Below are 22,076 nucleotides of genomic sequence, written 5' to 3' on the forward strand. Positions count from 1 at the left end.
TGTCAGTTTATGAATACAGATGAAATACCAAATTCTGTAAAAGGTTTTATTAATCAGTAAGACACATTCCAAAGTAATTGAATTGTTAGATCATATGATATTAGCCAGCTCTATAAAGCAGCCTTATCCCTGTGGTTGTGAAAAATGCAGAATATTCTTCACCAAGACTAATAAAATAGGATCAACAGTTTGAATTGGAAATAAATTAACATAAGGAAAAGACTAAGGAATCTTTCTTTTCAAAAAAATAAAGGGAGAACAGACTTTCATAAATGAAAAGCAAACTGAGATGGTGTTGGCTTTGAGATTGTAGGGTCTCTTGTGGGGAGACATGCATTCTATAACAGGAAATCTGTGTAAACAGAGACCGAAGATCTACAGGTGCAGAAGCACATGTATATTTATAGTGGTTAAATATACTGAATTTGGAACAATTCTTACCCTCACATTGTCAGATTTGTTATTTATTTCTGTAGTAGCTGTGTTTAAGAAAAATTAAACTCTGCTAGATACTGGGTAGTCTGAAATTCCTAAATATTTTTAAGATTACTTTGAAAAGCTCATCTGTATATATCCCTGATTGGACTTTTCTCACCTTGCTATTACAATTGTACTCATCATTTTCTATCTGACTGTAGTTATGGCCCAAATCATACATCTCTCTGCTTGCAGACTGATGACCCAAAGCATTCTGGTTTTAGTGAAGGGGGAACTAGAGCACAAAGAGGTTAAATATACTGCCCAGTTGTTCCAGAGAAATGTGGCAGCACAAGTGCTACTATCAGTATTTCCTAAACAGTAGTTGAGCTCTTCAATCCCAGACTATTCTTCCAGCTTTCAACAGATTGCTGTTTTCCTGTTGCCACATCACCAAAATAAAGAATGAGAGGATATGACTCTGGATCTGTCTTTTAGTACAATGTTCTTGAATTTGTTTCCTGAAACCCTCATGTCAGAAGACATCATGGATTTGCTCCATCTTGAGCCATCTCCAACCCAACATGAACAAATATATATATATATATATATATATATATATATAAATGTACATATATGGAGATTTGAATAGCTAGAATATTTGCTCAAGTACTTACACAGCAGTTATATTTAAATTATTTTCACTCTAGCAGTTTTCTTGGATTTTAAGTATACAGCTTAGTTTATCAGCACAGCCAGAGGGACCTTGAGAGGCTGGATAAATGGGTTGACAGGAACCTCATCAGGTTCAACGAGGTGAAGTGAAAAGTGCGGCACCTGGTAAAGAACCCCAGTTCTGGGCTCCTTGGTACAAGAGAGATATGGAGGTACAGGAGAGAGTCCAGTGAAGGGCCACAAAGATGTTGAAGGAATTGGAGCGTCTCTCCTATGAGAGAGCTAGATGGTTCAGCCTGGAGAAAAGGCGGCTCAGGGAGGATCTCATCAATGTATATAAATAACTGAAGGTAGGGTCCAAGGGGGACACAGCCAGGCTTTTATCAGCAGGGCCCAGTGACAGGACCAGAGGCAATGGGCGCAGAAACACAGGAGCCAGTAGCCCAGGCCCTCTGAACATCAGAAAACATTTTTTCACTGTGAGGGTGACTAAGCGCTAGCACAGGTTGCCCAGAGAAACTGTGGTGTCTCCTTCCTTGGAGGTCCTGGGCTACTGGCTCTAGGTCACCCTGCTTGAGCAGGGCGGTTGGACCAGATGACCACTAGTGATCTCTTCCAAACTCATTCTGTGTTTCTGTGATCAAAAACTTTTAAAAATCCATGGCAGAAAGCTGCGTTGAGAAACCACCATAGCTTTTTCCATTTTAGCATTTTCTTTTCCAACTTTCTTGTGATACAGAAAGATGAAAGTAGTTTAAAAACATTAAATTAGGTCTAGTCACAGAGTAGCAGTAGCATGACACTGATAAATAGAATTATTGTTATTTTATAAGATTGTACCACACTTCTGATCAAAATTTGAATTTGGGATCAGATTCAGAGCTATGAGTAAAGCCTAAGAATACCTTTAGAATAGAAAAATGGTTAAAAATATATTTGAAGGAGTATTACTATACAAATGAAATATTTCTAAACTTACTGATAACTGTTAATGTCAGTAGTTATTCTGGTTACTGAAGTACTTCTGAATAGCTTCTGTATGTAATAAGTCATTCCAGTGACAACTACTTTGCATTTCTACTATTCCCACTTGTCAAAATTCAAAATATGTCACCAGTAACAATAATTAGAGGTAAGTTTTTGCACTCTGTTTCTTTGCTTTATTTAAGCTTGACTAAACTGTGAACTAGATTAAGTTCCTTCTTGATTATTTGGGAGGTTCACTGAATTTTTTACTTCTTCCCATTTATGTTTTTAATGACTGGATGTCAGAGAAAATGTATAGCAGTACAGAATAAGCAGAATAAGTTAGCTTGCAAAGCTTCACACCATCACAATTAATCCTCTGCTGTTTTGGTTATCTCTTCATCCCACATGGCAGCAAGCACTATAGACAGTTCACAGCTTCATTCCATACAAAATGCAATTCTTTAAGCTTGCTTCCTGAAAACTGAAGGCACATTTATTCTCCCAGCTTCCAAGAAAAATGGGTGTTTGTTACAACACCATGGTCAGCTGTTATTCATAAAGGCTGCACAAGATGGTCATAATGTGTTTTATTTTGATTTTGCCTGAAGGCACTAATGATGAAGGGAGCCCTTACCTTGTAACACCCACCATTCTGCCTGGCATCATTCTCACTAGATTTTCCTTGACAGCAAAGAATGCTGCATGGGGTCCACCGTAGCAGAGTGGCACACCAAACCTCTGGGAGTTACCCAGGACAACATCTACCCCAAACTCTCCAGGAGGCTTCAGAATACAGAGAGCCAGAAGATCAGTAGCACAGCAGGCAAGAGTCTAAGAACAGAAATGCACAGAACAGTCAGTCTCTTGTCTGAAGGAATGGTGCTTGCATGGGAGCCAAGTTAAACAACATATAGCTTCAAACACTTCCATATTACTTGCACAGAGCTGAGGTGCAATGGTTGTAATGTTTGTAGTGGTTATCAGTCGCACGGAGCTGAAGAGTAATACTTTAGACAGTATCTCATGTAACAGTTTCTATGACTGGCTGCTTGATGCATGTTGCATTTAGGGTGAGAAAGAATTTGGTAAGAGATAAATCCCCTTGCATTCTAGCTGGTCCTCAGTGGTTAGAGGGGCTAGGGGTGGCTGGACTTACTTATCCCTTAATAGGTATGCCAGCTGGGGCTGTATGGATTAGTGGCTGTCACTACAGGTGTGACCCAGCCCAAACCCATCAATGTGTCCCTCTGATTTGGTGTCAGATTATCATCCCACCAAGTTAGGCAAAAACTTGGGGTAGTACTTATCTCAGTTTGTATGTGTGAGTGGGTGGGAATGTAGTCAAGTCATTACTTTTTGAGTAATTCATTTCATGGTGCCAAGGGGTATGGCTGTTTTGGGGGGGGGGAAAAGAGGGAGGATGAAAAGCAAGGTTGGTGCAAGGGGTGCAGCTGGGTTGTGGGGGAAAAAAGGGAGGATGAGGCACAGAGTTGGCAGGTTGCTACAAAAAATTGTATTTTGACAGAAATGAGTAGAACAGGAAATAAACCTGTCCTTGAAGTGAAAGAATGGGATCACACAGCCTGCACCCCGCTTAACATTCCTCCTTGGTGCCACATAAACACCAATCATTGGACCTTCATCCCGTCCTGTGTTTATTCTGGTCACTCTGTGTCAAGGAAAATGTATGTTTTACAGATTTCTCACTGGTTTGCTTTCCTCACGCTTCCAACACTTAACAATGCATCAGGCTGAAATCTGAGAGACCAATAAAGTTTACTTTACCCCATTCTGATGAGCTCTTTCAACAAGTTCAGAGAAGTCTTCCACCTTCCCTTCAGTGTCCGGATACTGAAATAATACTCCACTGACATCCTTTCCACTGAAATCCATCTCATGGGGTAATTTGAGCTCAGTAATAACACCCGTATAACTGGAAAAAAAAATATGCAGAAGACAACATATGCAAACCACTTCCTACCTTTGAGTGATACTTAATATGATGTTTCCACGGACTTATATATGACTTTTTTCTTTAACATACAGAGAGTTGAACCTGCTTTGCAGTGCTTAACATTGAGAAAGTTTCATGTCAGAGTATACAGTACTGAAGAATAATTGCATTTGGTATCATCATCAGAAATATGGAGCAAAGCAGAGCAGAGGATGCATAAGCTACCTGTTATCAACATTTTGCTGCTCTAGCATGTTTAACTTTGAGAATCGTCATATTTTTAGAAGATGGTTACTTTAAAATGTAAACTGTAAATGTACTTAGCTTTCATCAAGAGAAGTTTTGCTATCTAGTGTAATTAATTTCCTAGATAAAAAAAATTACTAGACTGAACTCAATAAACAAATGTATGTATTTGTGCAAATACCTTAAGGGGAAAATGATACATTTTCTTTTTATCAGATGTTTAGTCTCTTTTTAAAAATCTTTCAATTACTTTGCAGTTGTACTTGAATACAAAAGTAGAGGTAACACTAAATATTAACAGATTTAGTCTTCTCTTTTGCAAAGAAAGCATGATCCTACATCCAAAAAATACTAGGTATATGTTGAAGAGACATAGATGAAAAATGGTTCAGTGTAAGTGAAAAGATATGGTGGGAAGTGGAGAAAAACATTACTTTGCTCTAGTCTGGACCACTGCTATAGTCTGAGGGTGGCATCGGACATCTATATAGAACTTTCTTCTTTTGTTGTGCCTGTTAGAAGGAAAAAAAGAAGTGTTACATATCAAGAATATATTGTTTTCCATGGAAATAAAATTAATTGGTTTTCTAAATGCAAGTTAAAAGGCAGTTGTAAATTTTGATTATCATAACCAAATTAAGTGTAAGTCTCAATGAAATTTCTGATCCATAAGAAAGTTCACTTCAGACACTGAAATGAGATCATATGTGACAAAAATTAAAACAGAACATGAAACAGAACAAGGAGCCAACATAAGAAGCTGCAGGAATGCCTCCAAATACACATACACTTTAAAAGGAATACAACTGTGCTCTTTAATACAGATTTTCAGTGTTGCTCCAGATAATCAAACATGAGCCACCAAAGCAGTAAAAAAGACACTAAGACAATTGCATACTTTTCGTTGGTAAACGTGACTTTGTATCAGACTGATGCTTTGAACAACTAAATAGTTACAACACCGTGTAATCTTCTTCCTGATATACAGTGCTACAGTGACCATCAGTCATCTCTCAGATTTCAGTTGATTAGCTGATCCCTGTCAAATGCCCCTACGATAGAGATCCCTGAAAGTAAATTTAGATATACCAGCAAGTTTCACTTCTAGCAACTCAGGACTGACATACTTCAGCAGTTTTTACAGCTCCTTTTAACCACTAGTGCAAAAAAATAATTCACACCTTCAGTGTTCATGGACACAAGAGATTCATGGCCCAGACTGTTAGGTTATGTGATAAAAGCTCCTCTGCACCCCCACAGAGAGGCAATGGCAGGTGGGGGACCCCAAGTAACACTCCATCCCTGCTGCTCCCAGGCCCATCACAGGAGATGTCGGCCCATCAGAGACCCATCTCCACAAGCACAGAGGAGCACAAAGGCCCCAAGGCAGGTGGGAACCCAAATTAATTAATTAACCCAGACAAGACACAATGTCTACCCCTCTCCACCCCACCCCAGTAGGGATACATTATGAGATGCAGGGGAACAGCATTTTGTGATTGCAAGGGCTTATTATGAGGTGTTTAGGGGAAAAAGGATACTGCGAAGTGATCTTGGGAGGAACAAGTGTAAGAAAATAGTGAGGTAAGGGGGTAAACAGGGCCGGTCATATAGAAATCATTACTGATTGTGCATTTGCACACAACTAGTGCAGTCTGTCCTCTCTTCTTGTTAAATTCCTTTCTGATTCTTTCTGTGGGTTGGGGGACTCTGTATTCTGGTGACGAGGGGAGTATATGGCTGTCTAGGTACCAACAACTTGGGTCAGACCATCCACATGTCCACAATGCAGCAATTGGAGTGACTGGAGTGTTGCTTCAGTACCAGCACCTGGAGCAGCAACTCAGCCATAGGGGCCTGTGCGTCTGTGGTGGAGCAAATGGAGTGGCTGTGTGTCAGTGCCAGCAGCTGGGCTGGTACCACAGGCAAGGCAACCAGACTCTCTCCAGCATGGCCATGTCTCTCTTGTGCTGGGGAGCCCAGAACTGGACACAGCACTCCAGGAATGGCCTCACCAGTGCTGAGGAGAGGGCAAGGATCACCTCCATTGACTTGCTGGCAACACTCCTCCTAATGCAGCACAGAATACCATTTGCCATTTTTTCCACCAGAGCATACTGCTGGCTCATGTTCAACTTGGTGACCTTTAGGTACCCCATATGCCTGTGGTTGTTCCTCCTTTTGCATTTCCCATTGTTGAACTTCATGAGGCTCCTTGTCAACCCCTTTCTCCAGCCTGTCAACATCCCTCTGGATGTCAGCACAACCCTCTGGTGTATCAGGTGCTCCTCCCAGTTTTGTGTCATCATAAAGCTTGCTGAGGATAAACTCTGCCCATCATCCAGATCATTAATTGCACACAGTGTTGCCCCTGGGGTACACCACTAATAATTGGACTCTAACTATACTTCATGTCACTCATCACCACCCTCTAGGCCTAGTCTTTCAGCCAGTTTTCAATCCACCTCATTCCCACCTCATCCAGCACATACTTCTTCAGCTTCTCTGTAAGGATTTAAGGGAGACGGTCAAGAGAGACTGCTTTCCCCTCATCTACTGCTTTCCCCTCATCTACTAAGACAGACATTTAAGTTATCAGGTTGGTCAAGCATTACTTCCCCTGTGTGAATCCATGCTGGTGACTCCTGTTCACCTTCTTGTCTTTTACATGCCTGGAAATGGTTTCCAGGACTAGAAGTTGTTCCATCATCTCTGAGGGATCAAGGTGAGGCTGACCAGCTGGTAGTTTCATGGATCCTCATTCCTGCCCCTCCTGAAGACCAAATTGACGTTTGCTTTCTTCCAGTGCTGAGGCACTTCTCCCAGTCACCATGATTGTTCAGAGATAATCAAGAGTGGCCTCGCAATGACATCAGGTGACTCCCTCAGCACTCATGGGTGCATCACATCGGGGCCCACAGACTTGTGTATGTCAAGTCTGCTTAAGTATTCTCTATAATCTGACCCTCCTCCACCACGGGTGAGTCTCCCTTGCTCTAGACTAGTGTCTAGGCCCTTAGGTTTCAGAAAGCCTTACATGTCATAGTTAAAACATCCACATCAACACTGGGGACTTCACAAAATGGGCTAGTGATCTGCTCACAGGGGAAAGAACACATTCAACTTCAACCCACTCACCTATCCAGGCCTACAGGGAAGAGATGCCTTTCAAACTCCAAAAGTTCTTCCTGCTGTGATTTAACCATACAATTAAACACAGTACCTGTGACACAATTGCATGGCTTCTGCAGCAGCTGTCCCCTCATCCAGCAAAGATGCATTAGCCACATCCATTCCTGTGATATCGCACACCATAGTCTGGTAATTTAGCAGGCTCTCCAGCCTGCCCTGGGAGACCTCAGGTTGGTAAGGAGTATACTGGGTAACCCTGTTAAAAAAAGAATCCTGAGTTTGGGTCTAGGAAAATAAATGTGTAACAGAACTATGCCAATATGTAACAGAACTATGTCATAGGAAAAATAAATTGTAAAGCATAATTCACAAACATGAAAGTTACAAAACAGGTTTTTTAGATGGCTGTAATTTATCCCTGTCCTAGAAGTCTGAGAGTGTTTTCTCTTCTGGCACTGACTTGGCTTTTTACAGAAGAAGAATTCTATTTCTCCATTCTGAAAAGAGAAATTACTTTTAAAACAGAAGTGTGAGTGCATCTCGGGGAAGGGAGAGACAAAGTAGGCACTAAGTGTGGAAGAACTGGGTCAAGTCACAATATCCAAATGAGAATGCTTCAATCATATTTGGGTATTGCCATTATCTTCCAATACTGTTTCTGAAGCCCTTTACTTATCACATCTTCTCCAGTTACGGGAGGAAAAGCACTCGGCATTACACAGGATCAAGCTCAGAAATACGCAACTTCTTGTAAAATGACAGTTTCTATATATGTTAATGAAGGGAAGTGAGACTGATGTGAGCTTTATCTTTTGTTATTTGGAGAACAAAACGGTAGAGGCAACATAAGCCATTCTTTAGAAAAGGCAACAATCTAAGGGAAACACTTCATTATAACAGCCCAGAAACACAAAGCAGCATGGGTCCATAGATGAAAGGCAAGAACAGTCTCTCCTCTCACTGCTGGAAATTTGGGTACTGCATTCTTTGGTAGTTCAGGGCAGACTTTATACCAGCTTGAATTCAGAGTAGCAAGTGGTTAAGTGGGAACACTTATGGCACACTATTAATGGAAGAAAACAACAGCGTGCTTTCTGAAAGGATAGCAGCAAGCCCATTTAAAAAATGCTTACAGGTGAAGGTATAATCTTTAAAGAGAGACTGAAGTATGTGGAAGCTCAAGTCATGTAAAGTCAATAGAAGGTGGGCAACAAAGATTTTTAAAAAACAAGCTGCAGAACCTGTGGCATAGAGCAAGATGAGAGGAACAATATGACAGTAATGCAAGAGAGAAAGTAGGAAAAAAGTCCCGAAGAAGAGAATAAATGAGCTAGAAAAAAAGGACATAATAAGTGAACTCAAAGTGTAACATATGACGCTAATGTATTTACTGTCTATTTAAATCACAGAATCATTCAGGTTGGAAAAGACCCTTGGGATCATCGGGTCCAACCATCAGCCCAACTCTACAAAGTTCTCCCCTATGCCATATCCCCCAGCATCTCATCTAAACGACTCTTAAACACATCCAGGGATGGTGATGATAAATGATACATCTGCTCAAATTTCTCACATATACTATTCAGTACAGTGACAGAAAGCAATAGCTATATGGCAAATTAGATAAATATTGATGATTCTCCCAAATAATGAAGGTTTTTGCTGCTTGTTAGCTAAGTCTAACACTAAACTACTTGTGATGTACTTGACTGCATAGCTCAGAAGTGAGTCCTGGGCTGCATGCAACATTGCTCATCTAAATAGCTCTTTGTTTGGTTTTTTGTTTTTTGTTTTTTTTTTTTTTTTTCCCCTCTGCTGCTGCTAAACTCAGTTTTCATATAAACTTTCAGTCTGGGAGTATAAAGACTTCTTTTCTGAATGGTCGCCCTGCCCACTCAGTTCTCACCAATAAAAAAGAGTTATTTCCAAATCCTTTGCATGAACGAGTTTTCTAGTTTAATAAAAGAAACTCCTCTATAATTGAATTTAACAATCTTACTTTCTCTTTTTTTTTTTTTTTTCAGCTAAAGGTCTTTTTTTTTTTTCTGCAGGAGGAACTAGAAGTAGACTAATAAGAATTAAAGTTTGAGATTAATTGAAATGCTTTAGAGAAATATTACTCAGTGCAAGAGAAGAAAAATAAAGTCAAGAATCATTGGTCAGTACTTGCCACAGTAATCAGTTGAGAGAAGTGAGATTTTAATTAATGTTGAGTGTACTGGCTTTGTTATTCATTTCCACAAAAACACTGTTGCATTAAACAATTACTAATTAGCGACTGATGCCAACTGCCAAAGTAAGGAAAAAAAAAGAAAAATTGGAGTAGAGAACCAGTGCCTCACATTAAACTTAGCTGCTAAAAGACATTAAAGTTGTAGATGTTCATGTGGTGCAAAATTATTTTGTTTTCAAAGACAAAGCATATTTCTTAAGATGTAACGTTCACAACTCCTTATGTGATGACAATCCCCCTTCCTAAAATTTTATCTTATATAATTAAGAGATAGACTTTGCAATGAATGCTTCAAAACAGACCACTCACATCAGCTACCCAGAAGCTGGGTTAAAAAAGCCTCAAGAATTTCCACTCATGGTTTATGCTCAAATGATTGTTTAAATGAAGCTTTTATAATGTGATAAATAAATAAATAAATAAATAAATAAATAAATAAATAAATTAATTCTTAAACTGCCGCTACGTAGCTGCTGATTTGATGGTTCCCTTGAATAACCCCAATCCTACCTCACATAGCTGGGATAGTACACTATATTACAAAACAGAATTAATGAAGCTTTGTGTTTCCGAAGTTATGCTTTTGAATGGTAAAAACAGCTGAAGTAAAACCAACCAGTTTTGGAAAGGATTAAAAAAATTAAACCAAGAAATCCTGAATGCCAGTATTACCACAAATTACAGTGCACAAAATTTAAGAGTTGTACAGGTAAAGATACCTTTTAACCTTTTATAACATAAAAACATATATTTACATACTTTTTTTTAAAGTTTGTTTGTCACCGTCTAAAAATCTAAATCATTTAATACGTTATTCTACTTCCCAATTTCTTCAAATATAAGTGCTTTAGTCTGCAGTCTGACTTCTGCCTGAACCTATACTACATGTTAAACGACTTTTTAAAGTAACTTCAAAGCAAACTCGTTAAAAGTAAAAGGATTTCTAAAGCAAACTTTTACATAAATGAGATCACTAAGAAGCACACCAAGCCATCTCTCATTCAAACCCCATCCACTTCTGTCTAAGTTTCTTAAAGTGGCTATTCTGCAGATAATTGAAGTCCCGTAGCAGACATTAAAATAAAGAGGAGGAATTACCATCGTGGCAAGGAATGCAACTACAGATTGCCTCTTGTTCAGTCAAACTGGAAGAAAATATGATCTCCAGTCAGCATCTGTTCTGACCAAAAGTACTTCTGCAGACAAATGCTCCCCAGCTAATTAAGGTAGATGGGTCATGACACAAAATAAACCTTCCATGAGAAGTTTGTAGCATCTTCCTTGAGCCAGTGTCTGACCTTCAGGAATTTGGTAATAAGTGGCTTCAGTTTTTCTAGCTTTTATAACTCTTTGGTTTTGTTTAGTGTTTCACCTTTTGCATCATCCTACTCTCAGAAATATTTGTATAAATATGAACTTTAAGATGCTGATGAAGGTTTTAAAAGAAAAAATGGCATCAAAGCAAGAAGTATCTAGGAATTATGCTTTCAGCCAAAAGTGCAGCCACTGATCAAAGGACCTTGCTTATGAAAAGAGCAGAAACTTTTGTACTTGGGAGCTGCGTTTCTTCTAGGATTAGCAACAAAACACACAGACTATACACTAACTGCAAGATTAACAGTTATGGCTTCTTCATACTAGAGTTAGCTCTTGCTTCCACAAAAAATTCAGAAAACTCCATAATCAAGCAATATTCAATGCACTAGTTCTTGCTTAGTATTTGTAGGTGTACGGTCAATAAGATCTAAGACTAAGCCTAATTTATTTCCTAATAAACAGTAAGTTCTAGCGAAACAGTTCACCATATATCTTCCTCAGTGATTTTTTCTATACTTTGACTGAATCTCTGGAAAGTTAGTGTATCCATAATCAACACAATATTTTTATCTTGTTACAAATTACTGTTCTTGCAGTTTTAGACATCTACAAGACCAACCTCATGCAATGGCAGAGACAGAAGTGATTTGGATCTCCAGTTATTCAGACTATTTTTTTTTAAATCTCACAATTAATAAGATGAAACAAACTTGAAGTAAGGACTGACCACTACTAGAATTTAAAACCAGCGTACATAAGCCACAGAAAAATGATAATTCATACATCTGATAACACTGGAAAACTGAGGCTAAAGTTCAGTCCTGAATACATTAATTTTTTTTAATTATCTGACTTTTATGGATTGGACATCACTGTCAAAGGCCAAAACTGAAACAAAACAAAACAAAACAAGTTGTATTTAGTGTAAATATACACATATATAAATGCTGTAGTGTAGAAAGATACTAGAGTAAATCTGTACAACTAGGAGCCATTCAATAACAAGCAATTCCACCCAGCCTGTAAAATTCCCAAATGCCATACTGTATATAGAGTTCCAGATGCATCACTTGGCACTCAATGCATCTTTGAAGAGCAGTTATAAGGGTGTTCCTAAAAAAGCATCTTACCAATGGGCTTGAGAAAGCTGCACAACCTTATGATAGAGCATGGAGACATGCCAGTTTCCACTCAAAGCATAAACACTGAATTTACTGCCAATTTGGCATACTTTGTAGCTGCTTGTGCAGCTTTCTGTACTCAGCCTACAAGTAAAAACTAGTTGCATAATGTTTATACCAGTTTTGCACAGTACACAATGTAATTTTCAGAATGCAACACATAAGTGCCAAATGCCACAAGCTATTAAGTTTAATGTTACACTACTGATGTAAAGATTGCAGGTGTCCTTGGTACAGGTATTTTATTCTTACATGCTAAATGTCTGGTGGCAAATGAATCAAATGACTTGTACTTTGGAGACCTCTGCATCATGCTCTGTTGTACGGTTTTAGTGTGACTTTAAAGGCCTTCTTGATTTTCAAGGCCCAATAGGTATTTTTACCCATTTAAGCCCCCCAAATAAATACTACAACATTTTGACACTTATGTTAATAAGAAGCCTATATGTAAGCTTATTTCTGAAATATCTTCAGTTATTCATTTCTGTTCATGTCAGGGCACAGAATTAATTTTGTATGCTACTAGGGAAAGAGCTCAAGACATCACATGTGAGAAAATTTAATAAATATGTTAATATAGAGCACAGCAGAATAAGGACTATGTGTCCACACCAGCAAACAGATGACAGGTATTCATACATTTGAGGGGTCTGTGCTGAAAGTCACATAGTTGGTCATATGCCCCAAAATAAATCCTTCTGCCTGTATTTTAGAGTTGAGATGTTCTAAGGATAAAGTAAGTTACACATTGGCCTGCTATTTATTTGTTTGGAAAAAACAGGCTCATATTTTTGCTAATATCAACTAACTAGTGTATGGAAAATATTTCTAAGACTTCCATCCCATGCCAGGGTGGAATTGTTAGTCATAGATTGCTAGGAACGAGGAAGTGTTAGCAGCCAGTAACCAAGAACAAACAGAAACCAAGTATCAAAAATAAGGGATACTCATCCTTTAACTACCCTGACTAAGTCCGTAACAGAACTTTCTCTGCTTGTTCTCTAACTTTCAGTGTTGTTTGGATAAAAAGTTACCTGAAAAATATCTACCTCAAGTGTTTTGAAATAGTATCTTTCATAAATAAAGAAGTAGTTAAAATGGGATTCAGACTTAAAAGAAAAGGACACTTACTGCTTTTCTAAAGCTATCAGTACAAGAAAATCCTGAATGCTGACTTCTCGGGCATTTATTAGTTTTTGTCAGACAGTTTTAACTCACAGTAATTAATCTATTCACAGCTTTTATCGTGAACAGAGATATTACAGATCACTGTCAAAATGCTTCAGAAAGTTTTGGAACTCCAACAGTGTTGAATATTTTCTAAACAAAATCAGAGGCTTGGGAAGACTTTTGTGATAATATTCTAAAAGTAGCACGGGTCAGTAGTCTCATTTTCAGCCCCAAATACATTTTGTTCTAAGCAGTTTCCTTCTGAAATCTACCCCTTTGCCTCCTACCTCCTCCTAGCAACTCCAAATGCCCTAAATACTGCGAAGCCCTTCACTTTTGTGTTCACAGACTTCTATGAAACATCTTCTATAAACTTACATTGTATTCCAATGCAAACCTTGCTCTAGTGAATGCCAAGCAATGAGGAACTATGAGTCATGTGAGAGAGGCAGAACGGATCAGAAACAATAAGCCTGTGCTTGCAGCATTTCCTGTGGAGCTGCAATGTGAAGCATGTTAGCATGGAAAGTGCTAACAGTAGATGTGGTAGATATAAGAAGAGGTTTCCATAAAGTCTGTATAACTGCTTTCGAACACACGCACACACACATACACCTTCTCCCCGACAAATGTATTAGCCTTCACTTTAGACACCTAAAAGTTTAGCTTTTAGCCATCTAGTTTGGCTGTACTGGACACTCCAAAAACAGATTTCTAGGTAAGACTCTCACAGTTGTTTCATTAACACTATATAATTAAGATTTAAAAATATGCAGTTTATTTTGGTCCAATTGCTTTTTAACTGATTGTTGCCTCTAGCAACTGATTATTTGTTTTGCAATAGTGTACTGAAATTATTCAGATTGCGTATGTTTCCAAAAAAGGAGTGGGGATAAGGCCAAATAAAACTTTGTACAGATGTACTGCATATATTCCTTGAGTCCAAGCAGTGCAACTTTTTCATCAGTTCAAAAGTTTGAGATGTGAATAGAGCAGACAAGTCTGAAAATACATAGACTTGGAGATCTACAGATACACAGACCCATTTATGGCAACCCAAAGTACAAAAATATAGAATCTTAGTAACAACAGCTTTTTACACAAATTTGAATCTTTGTTTTGTTTTGTTTTTATATAAATATATATATATATAACCTTTAAATGTTTTTATTCAAATTAAAATTGCTCAGTAATAAACATGACAGTTATTATTTAAATATGGTCCAAATAAAAAGTATGCTACTGACTAGAGGTAACAGAACTTCTAAACCCAGTAAGAATGCAGGGTATCAGTGGCATTCAGTCTGTTGGAAAGTGAGGCTCCAAATTAAATTTAGGGTTTTTATTGCATCATTTCTGGGTTACAGTTCTTTAGAGAAATGTCAATGCTAAATGAGTATTTATAAGCACACTGTAGTGCCTTTGTCAGGAAAAGTCCATCAGGTGACAAAACCCCACTCTTATTTAGATTAATGCTGTTCAGAAGATCTAAATCAACACATTAAAATATTTTCCTTTTTAGATTTAAGTAAAAAAAAAAAACAAAACCAACAAACCCATTAACATTCAAATTAAAGTCTGTCAGGCAGACTATTCTTTTTCTTGTCCCCACAGAACTGAAATGTCAGCTGGGTGATGAGAACAAAGTACAACATTCTCAGCCTCTTCATGAATGAATTATCAAGTATTGCTGTCTACCTGTTTTCAGAAACTAGTAAATTATTTGTTCAGACAAGAATGTACTTTATGGATACACATTCAAACTCTTGAATGTCTCAGGTTTTGAAAAAAAAAAATAAAAAAATCAAGAAATACTAAGAGAAAAGCCTTTAACATTTTCAGGGCTTCTTAGTTCCTCATAAGAAAACCATAATCAGAGTATTGCACAGTATTTAACTACCTCCACCCAAAAATGCTTACACCAAGAGGAGGAGGAAGCAGAAAATAGGAAGGAATTACTTTCATTTAGGATTTAAGTCTGTATACTTCCTTAAAGCAAACAATCTTCATTTAGTTCATAACAAATAGGAGCTGTGAATAGAATTCACAAGTCAGTTGAATATTTTATAGAATTTTTACAGAAAAATCCTATTCTAAAGTCAAAGGTATTCTTTTTTCTCTCTAGCTTCAGCATGAACAACATAGTTCTTACAATTACACATCATTATCAAATACATGAAAGCCTTAGCCAAAAATACAGGTTTGAGGTCTATTAGTCTATGCTCATTTGTAAGATAAACTTCGAACATGTATTTATACAAATGTATTTAAAAAGAAAATGTGGTACGTTACCATCCTGCATTCTCCAACAAATTCCGTGCAATGGGCTGAGGCACAGAGCAGTTGTAATAACCCATGCCTATATAAGACCTCCATATCATGTTCTTGCTTGCAATATTGTACAGAGTTTCAAGGATTTCATTTTCACCTAAATAAAAAGAAAGAAAGGTCAGAAAACTACATTTACATGTAATGCCTTGTACCCTGTGTGTAAAAAAAAAAAAGGAACACTGGAAATGCAAGCATAAACAATAGCAGAACAAAGTGCAAACTTAGAACAGTAAAGATAAAATAATAAACCAGTGAAATATTCTGTGGAAGTTTAAATTCTGCCAAAATTCTGGAAAATGTAGCAACTGAATAATAACAGGGTTTCAAACAATGTGGAAATAGTGAAAGAGCTCTAGGCAAATGGCTTATGGAGCCCTTTTTGTGCTAATGCAGTGTGCGTTCTCTCTTGCACATGCAATAGGAAGGATTTCAGAAGGCACCTTTTGTTAGATAAACCTTGCAGAATCAGCACTGGATGAAGCCATAACCATCCACAACCACAATTTAGTTTTCTAACAAAGCCGTATCTGCATAAACGGGGCTCACACAAAGCAGCTAGGAGTGGCTTCTTAGTATTAAGGAACTTTATTTTCTTGCATTTTCCCTAAACAACTGATCAAATGGAACAGTTATTTTAATTCAATTTTAGCATGCTTCACCAGTTTATTAAAAAAAAAAAAAAAAAAAAAAAAAAAAAATTCCATTTAAGATTAACTCTTAAATGAGTCTGCAAATCTAGTTTGGAGACATTAAACCAGAATGATTTTGAAGTGTTCAGAAGGAAAGCATTTGCACTCACTCCCTCCCCCCACTACAGTGTAGTCTTTGGTCTTGCTTCTATATACTCCTCAGTGGTCTGAAGGCTGTGCAAAAGTCATGTTCAGCCAACCTGTTCCCTGCAGTCAATGAATAATGCTACTCAATATCTGCCAAAGGGAAAAATTTACAAAATATTTTAATACCTGAGGATGCAACAAGATGGTCAATAGGCTAAGATTACACAGAGAGATAGGTTTGTCCAACCTAACAGACCTTGGTGGAGTCTGATACCAACTTTCCTAGGTGAGGGGAGCAAAACTTTTTTTCTCCCCCCTCCTGTATCTGACCTCAGAAGCTGCTGTACTGGGGCATTTGCACCAAGTTCTGTTCATTCTGCACTGCAACTTGAAAAGCAGACTTTGGAATAAAGGCTACAATTCAACACAGCAGAATAGCTTCGGCCCTGGATGTCACAAAATCTATTTTCTCTCCCTAAGTTACTCCAGCAAGAGAGATCAAGTCAAAACAGTTAATGCTCTCGAATCTGGTAGCATATAATTCTCTAGGTTTAGAATTAATTTCTTCTGCAGCCATAACAAGGATATTATAATTTTAGCTCTGATTTCAAATCTCATCTCCCCTCTTCCTCTTACTGAAAGTGATATTATTGCATTCCATGTATAAAGATTATTTTTAAAAAATTTAAAAACCCGTCCGGTTTTCAATTAATTTCTTCCACAGCCACATTATACCTTCCATGAAGTTATTTTTTTACAGATCTTCAGTTCTCCCTTCAAAGGTCATGCCTTCCCTGCTTTTTACTCAGTGTTACTATTAGATCTAATGTACAAAGATTAATTTCTTGTTTTCAGTAAACCGCAATTTCTTCTAGAGACTCAAGTGTCATGTGTTTATTACGCTTCAACTCAGCAACATTCAGGGCAAAGTTTCTAAAGCATAGTGAGCAGCTAGTGCCACTCCCCAATACTCCTCCCGTACAATTTAGTCCAGCCAGATGCACTTGTTTCTTTTTTAAGTGGGAGTTTTAACACTGAAGTTTTAACTTCCTCTACCACTTGCAAACCAAAAGTCTGATGAAACACAGTTTGGGTGCAGTTTGACAAAGAAGGCTGTAGTCTTGCAGAATTCAAGCATCAATGATTTTTTTTTTAAATGGTAATGAATTTGCTTTTTTAACTCCAAATGCAGTTGAAGGCAGAAGTTGGCTATCATTTAACTTGCTGACTAGCCTGATGTCCCACACAAAAATGCACTGAGTGCAATTTCTGCAGTAAACACATACAGCAAATACTGTGCTGTATACCAGAGAGCATTTCCTTTGTTTGCCCAACTAGACGCTTCTTCTAGAGAGTAATTTCTCAGCAAACACAGCTAACAATTACCACATGAAGACACTGAACTTCTGCTCGAGCTCTCTAAAAAAGACCAGTTTTCAAAATGATTCAAGCACAAAGAAAAAAGTCTAGTCAGACTTAGCAGCTATTACTAGTAAGAAGCTAGGTAGCAACTAAGCTTAAGGGTAAACTGCATCCCACCTAGAAGAGCTGTGCTGATAGACCCCAACACAAACATATTTTTAATTATTATGTTTCTATGAGCTGTGAACAGTTGTAATCAGGGTGGTGAAATGCTGGAGGGCACAGTCTCTTCACTCCTGCTTCACCTCATTTACCCTATTCCTTTAGTCATTAGGAAGGCAACACCAACAGTACAGCTCAAATATACATCTCCTATATTTGGCATGCCTTAAGAGTCATGGGATGGACACTCCTTCCCCTACGCCTTACATTGCCTTGAAGTAGTTCCTCAGATCATGTCTTTAGGAAGACAGTTACTCCTGTTACAGAAGTCAGTCCCCCCTGATTTGTCTGTACAGCCTGTCTTACCTAAGATCAAATATAAGTCCATTAGATTTATGATGGTTTTTCGTTAATTCAGTGTCTGCTTTACACTAACACGGTTCTGAATTCAAGCAAAACTGACATAGACAAGGTTAAGGGAAATTAACATATTTGTTGGGGTTCAAAAACCAAAGAGCGAGGGAATAAAACTATTGTTAACAGCATCCCGGGCACCAACAGAAGGGGACGGAGGATATGCAGCCAGGCTCTTCACAAGCATGTATGGCTGGAGGACAAGAGGTACTAGCACAAGGCTGGGGGTAAGGGGAAGCCTCTTTCCTATGAGGACAGCCCAATGATGGGGCTGGGTCTCCATCCTTAGGGGTTTCATGTTCTGACTGCGTGAAGCCCTGAGCAGCCTGGTCTGAGCCCATGGCTGAGCCCGCTTTTGAGCTGGGGCCCTCCCCAGGCCCCACCAGGCTGATCAGGATCCTGTATCTCCATCAGTGGCTGTGTTTCCCACTCCACCAAGCCTAACTTGTAACAGTGTATTCCCATAATATTATCTGTGAAAAAAGAGTCTAACACTTTATCGGTCACTCTGTAAATAACTAATGCGCATATAAAGGCAGATGAACACTGACCATGAGAGTGATATTTGACCACGAGAGTGATATTATGTATGCTTAAAAATTAATTTTCAAATTTAGCATGAAATTGTTAAGTTTTCAGTTTGTTCAACAAGAGTGTCACCAACCCAGATAAGTAAACAGACTTTTTATACTGTATAAAGTATACACCTGGGAGTATATGGAGTGGAAACAGTATATTCTTCTAAGTATTTATTTATTCATTTGAAGTTAAAGCATATGCAGACAAGGATTTTGGCAAATTTCAATGCATATGGTTGAAAAAACACAGCTTGCAAGATGTGTTGAGTTACTAATTTATTTTTTTTTTTTTAAATTCTCCACAGCAACGGGTGAAATAAAGAAGCAAAACTCAAAATGGGTAAGTGAAACATAATAATAATAATAATAAAAAAGACTACGGTTCAGAAATGGTTGGAAACTGGCCATCACACTCAGCTTGTTTCCAATTTTCTAAGACAACATGACTGAAATGCCTTTATCATGAATTCATTTTATTGGGTGTACACTATAAATTCTTTAAGAAGCTTGTTCAGCAAAAAATAAAATTGCCAGCTAAGTCACTGCAGTTGATCTTTATTCCCTCATTAACTCATTAGATAATATGATCAAAGACAGTATCCAGAATAAAGTTCATTGATTCTGCAATAGTTATCTTAGAACTGTGGAGAAAATTCACTGAGGCTCTCTGAGTGAGGACACTTCATGACTGCTACATCCACACATAGAAAAGACAAAATATTTAACAAAAATAGTAAGAGGGAGAAAATTAACAGATTATAAAATTATTATACTGTTCTCTGCTAGTGTTTTTGTGTCTAGCACTGTAGATTTGCCTTGAACTTGTGAGATACCTCCAAAATAATGTGGTACCCAGAAAAGACAGAGGGAGAGAGGTTAATCAAAACAGAAGGAGTAGTGTGAGGTATGTAACTAAAAACTTTCAACACAAAAGGGAATACAGTAATTGTCAGATATAATTTTGTTCACAACATGCCAGGTCTTAAATCTGAGATTACAAAATTAAGATCGTCAAGAACAGCTGATACAAGAAAAAGGGGATTAATTTATTTCTCTTGCTTTAGCAATTAATTCTCTCTCAAAAAAAATCAGATCATATTGAGACAAAACAGTTCCAAAGCACTGTCAGACGTAATAATGCTGCAGGACAGCACAAGAAAGGTGCCTGTTCCAGGTGCTGAGTCCTACCGGCAGCTTCTCAAGAGATGAGCTGAAAACTACCACCATCTGTTGCCCTGCCTCCTCCTCCTCGTTTCACTCAGGCCATCCGCACGCACCCAGACTGCCTGGGCAGCAGAGGCAACCCGAGGATGCTGCAAGGCACAGAAAGCATTTTTGGTCTGAGAGCCAGCGACATGCCTGCCTTTTTCCATCCTACCCCCAAGGCCTGCTACCTTCAGAAAGAGGAGCAGCAGCCCAAAAATGCCACGAGGAGCAAAGTGTGAGGAGCAAAGTGCCACTGGTGGCAATGCAGATTCCCATACTGCTTGTGGCAGCACTCTGGAGGATGACATCCCTGCTATAGGCATCCAAAGCATACAGTGTGGACTGCAGCAGCAGGGAATCTGAAATGACTAAATCAGCTCTAAAAATCTGACTGACATTAGGAGCTAAACAGAGTTATTTCTTAAGTAACATTTAAAAAATGTAGTTAAAGTAGGTTTAACTGCATGAATACCAGTTAAATTTGAAGATACAGTCTTTCTTACAAGACAACTGTTTCTGAGCAATACCACTTCTAAAAATGTTTAGACTGGAGACCCAATTAGTTTCTTTAAACAGATTTTATAAACTAATATTTATAAATTCTAATATTTGAGAATGTAACTGGGAATATTTTGGAAAAATAATAATGGCAGAATTTGTAGACTGTTTTTAAATTCAAATGCTGAACAAAAAAACCAGAAACACATAACATGTACAAAACGTACCCATTAAATAAAGATGGGCATACAATAGCAGCATTGCAGGGATAAGGACTGATACAGACAGTAGGATTGCAGGGATAAAAGAAAGAGTATTACTCTCAGGTAAGATGATCTGTTCTTTTATTTCAAATGGGTCAGTCACTACATATGTGCTAAAGCACTGTCAATACCTAAAGAAAAGCTGACTGCTAAAGTTTACTGACAGTGACAGCAGGAAGAAAGCTCTGTAATACAATCTGATCAAATTAAGTATCAAACAGACATCTGGCCTTATTGTAAATACTGACTGAAAAGAAGTTACACGCCAAAATAACTTTTTCAGTTAACTATATCTGAAGAAAAAGCTGACTGTAAAAAGAGTCCTCCTTCCAGAATCAGTTTGAGGTGTAGGACTGCAATTAACTGTTACAGAAAATCAGACATTTTGCTGTTTCACCCCTACTGGCTTTCAGTGGCATATTCAGGTGGTTTTACAGCACTGTCAGTGGGCTGATAGCAGCAGGCACTTTTAAAGTGGGTTTTTTTGTCAGAAAAGGGACACAGATACTTCTGTCATATTATACACCAAAGGAAGCAACTCATTTCATAAACATCTTAGCACAAGCTACACTCCTCCTCTCCTCCATCACTGACCATGTCTATATCTGAAGAAATCTACCAACACAGGAACACTACCACTAAAAAAGCATTTCTAGCGTAGATGCATTTGTACCAGCAAAGCTCAGCATCTACCAGAAGGGCTGTTTCATTCAGAAATAAGTGAAACAAACGTCCAGTTAAGTAGTTAAGGCTAGAGGCTTCCTCTCTTGATACATTATGTCCTTCAGGGAACTGATGAAGCTTGCTTCTTCTACTGAAGAGTAAGGCTGTGCTGAAATGTCTAGGAAAGACAACACATACAAAAAGATTGCGCTTCTACTGTAAGCAGCATTTTTATTTTTGAGCAGTGAAACCATTTAATAACAATTTAATGAAATGTGGTACCATTAAAAGCAGCTCTCTAATATATGCTGCATCCACAGGAGGATTTTGCTTTTTTTTTTTTTTATTGCTACTACATACACATAGCCAACTGATTTTTTGCCTTGCAGACAACTTGTTATATTACCAAGGAATGATCTGTAACACAAAAGCCACACCTAATCAAAACTTGAAGACATGCATATACATCAAATATATACAACTGAAATGAGGCCTAAAACTATAAAAGTTTAAAAAAACGCACAAATAA

General features: G+C 38.0%; 1 protein-coding gene across 1 annotated transcript in view; it reads right to left on the minus strand.

Moving 5' to 3' along the window:
* The window catches only part of GLDC (glycine decarboxylase), a 46,967-nt gene extending 26,536 nt beyond the window's left edge, over nt 1–20,431 (minus strand). The window contains exons 1-6 of the mRNA XM_026866781.1: nt 20,152–20,431; nt 15,587–15,722; nt 7,485–7,649; nt 4,696–4,773; nt 3,847–3,994; nt 2,696–2,892 (exon numbers count right to left, since the gene is read on the minus strand). Of these exons, the coding sequence (XP_026722582.1) occupies nt 2,696–2,892; nt 3,847–3,994; nt 4,696–4,773; nt 7,485–7,649; nt 15,587–15,722; nt 20,152–20,431 (1,004 nt within the window). The remainder of the gene's footprint in view (nt 1–2,695; nt 2,893–3,846; nt 3,995–4,695; nt 4,774–7,484; nt 7,650–15,586; nt 15,723–20,151) is intronic.
* Nucleotides 20,432–22,076: the final 1,645 nt, after the last annotated feature.

The sequence above is a fragment of the Athene cunicularia genome (assembly GCF_003259725.1).
Source record: "Athene cunicularia isolate RWA chromosome Z unlocalized genomic scaffold, athCun1 chrZ_part4, whole genome shotgun sequence".
Lineage (NCBI taxonomy): Eukaryota > Metazoa > Chordata > Aves > Strigiformes > Strigidae > Athene > Athene cunicularia.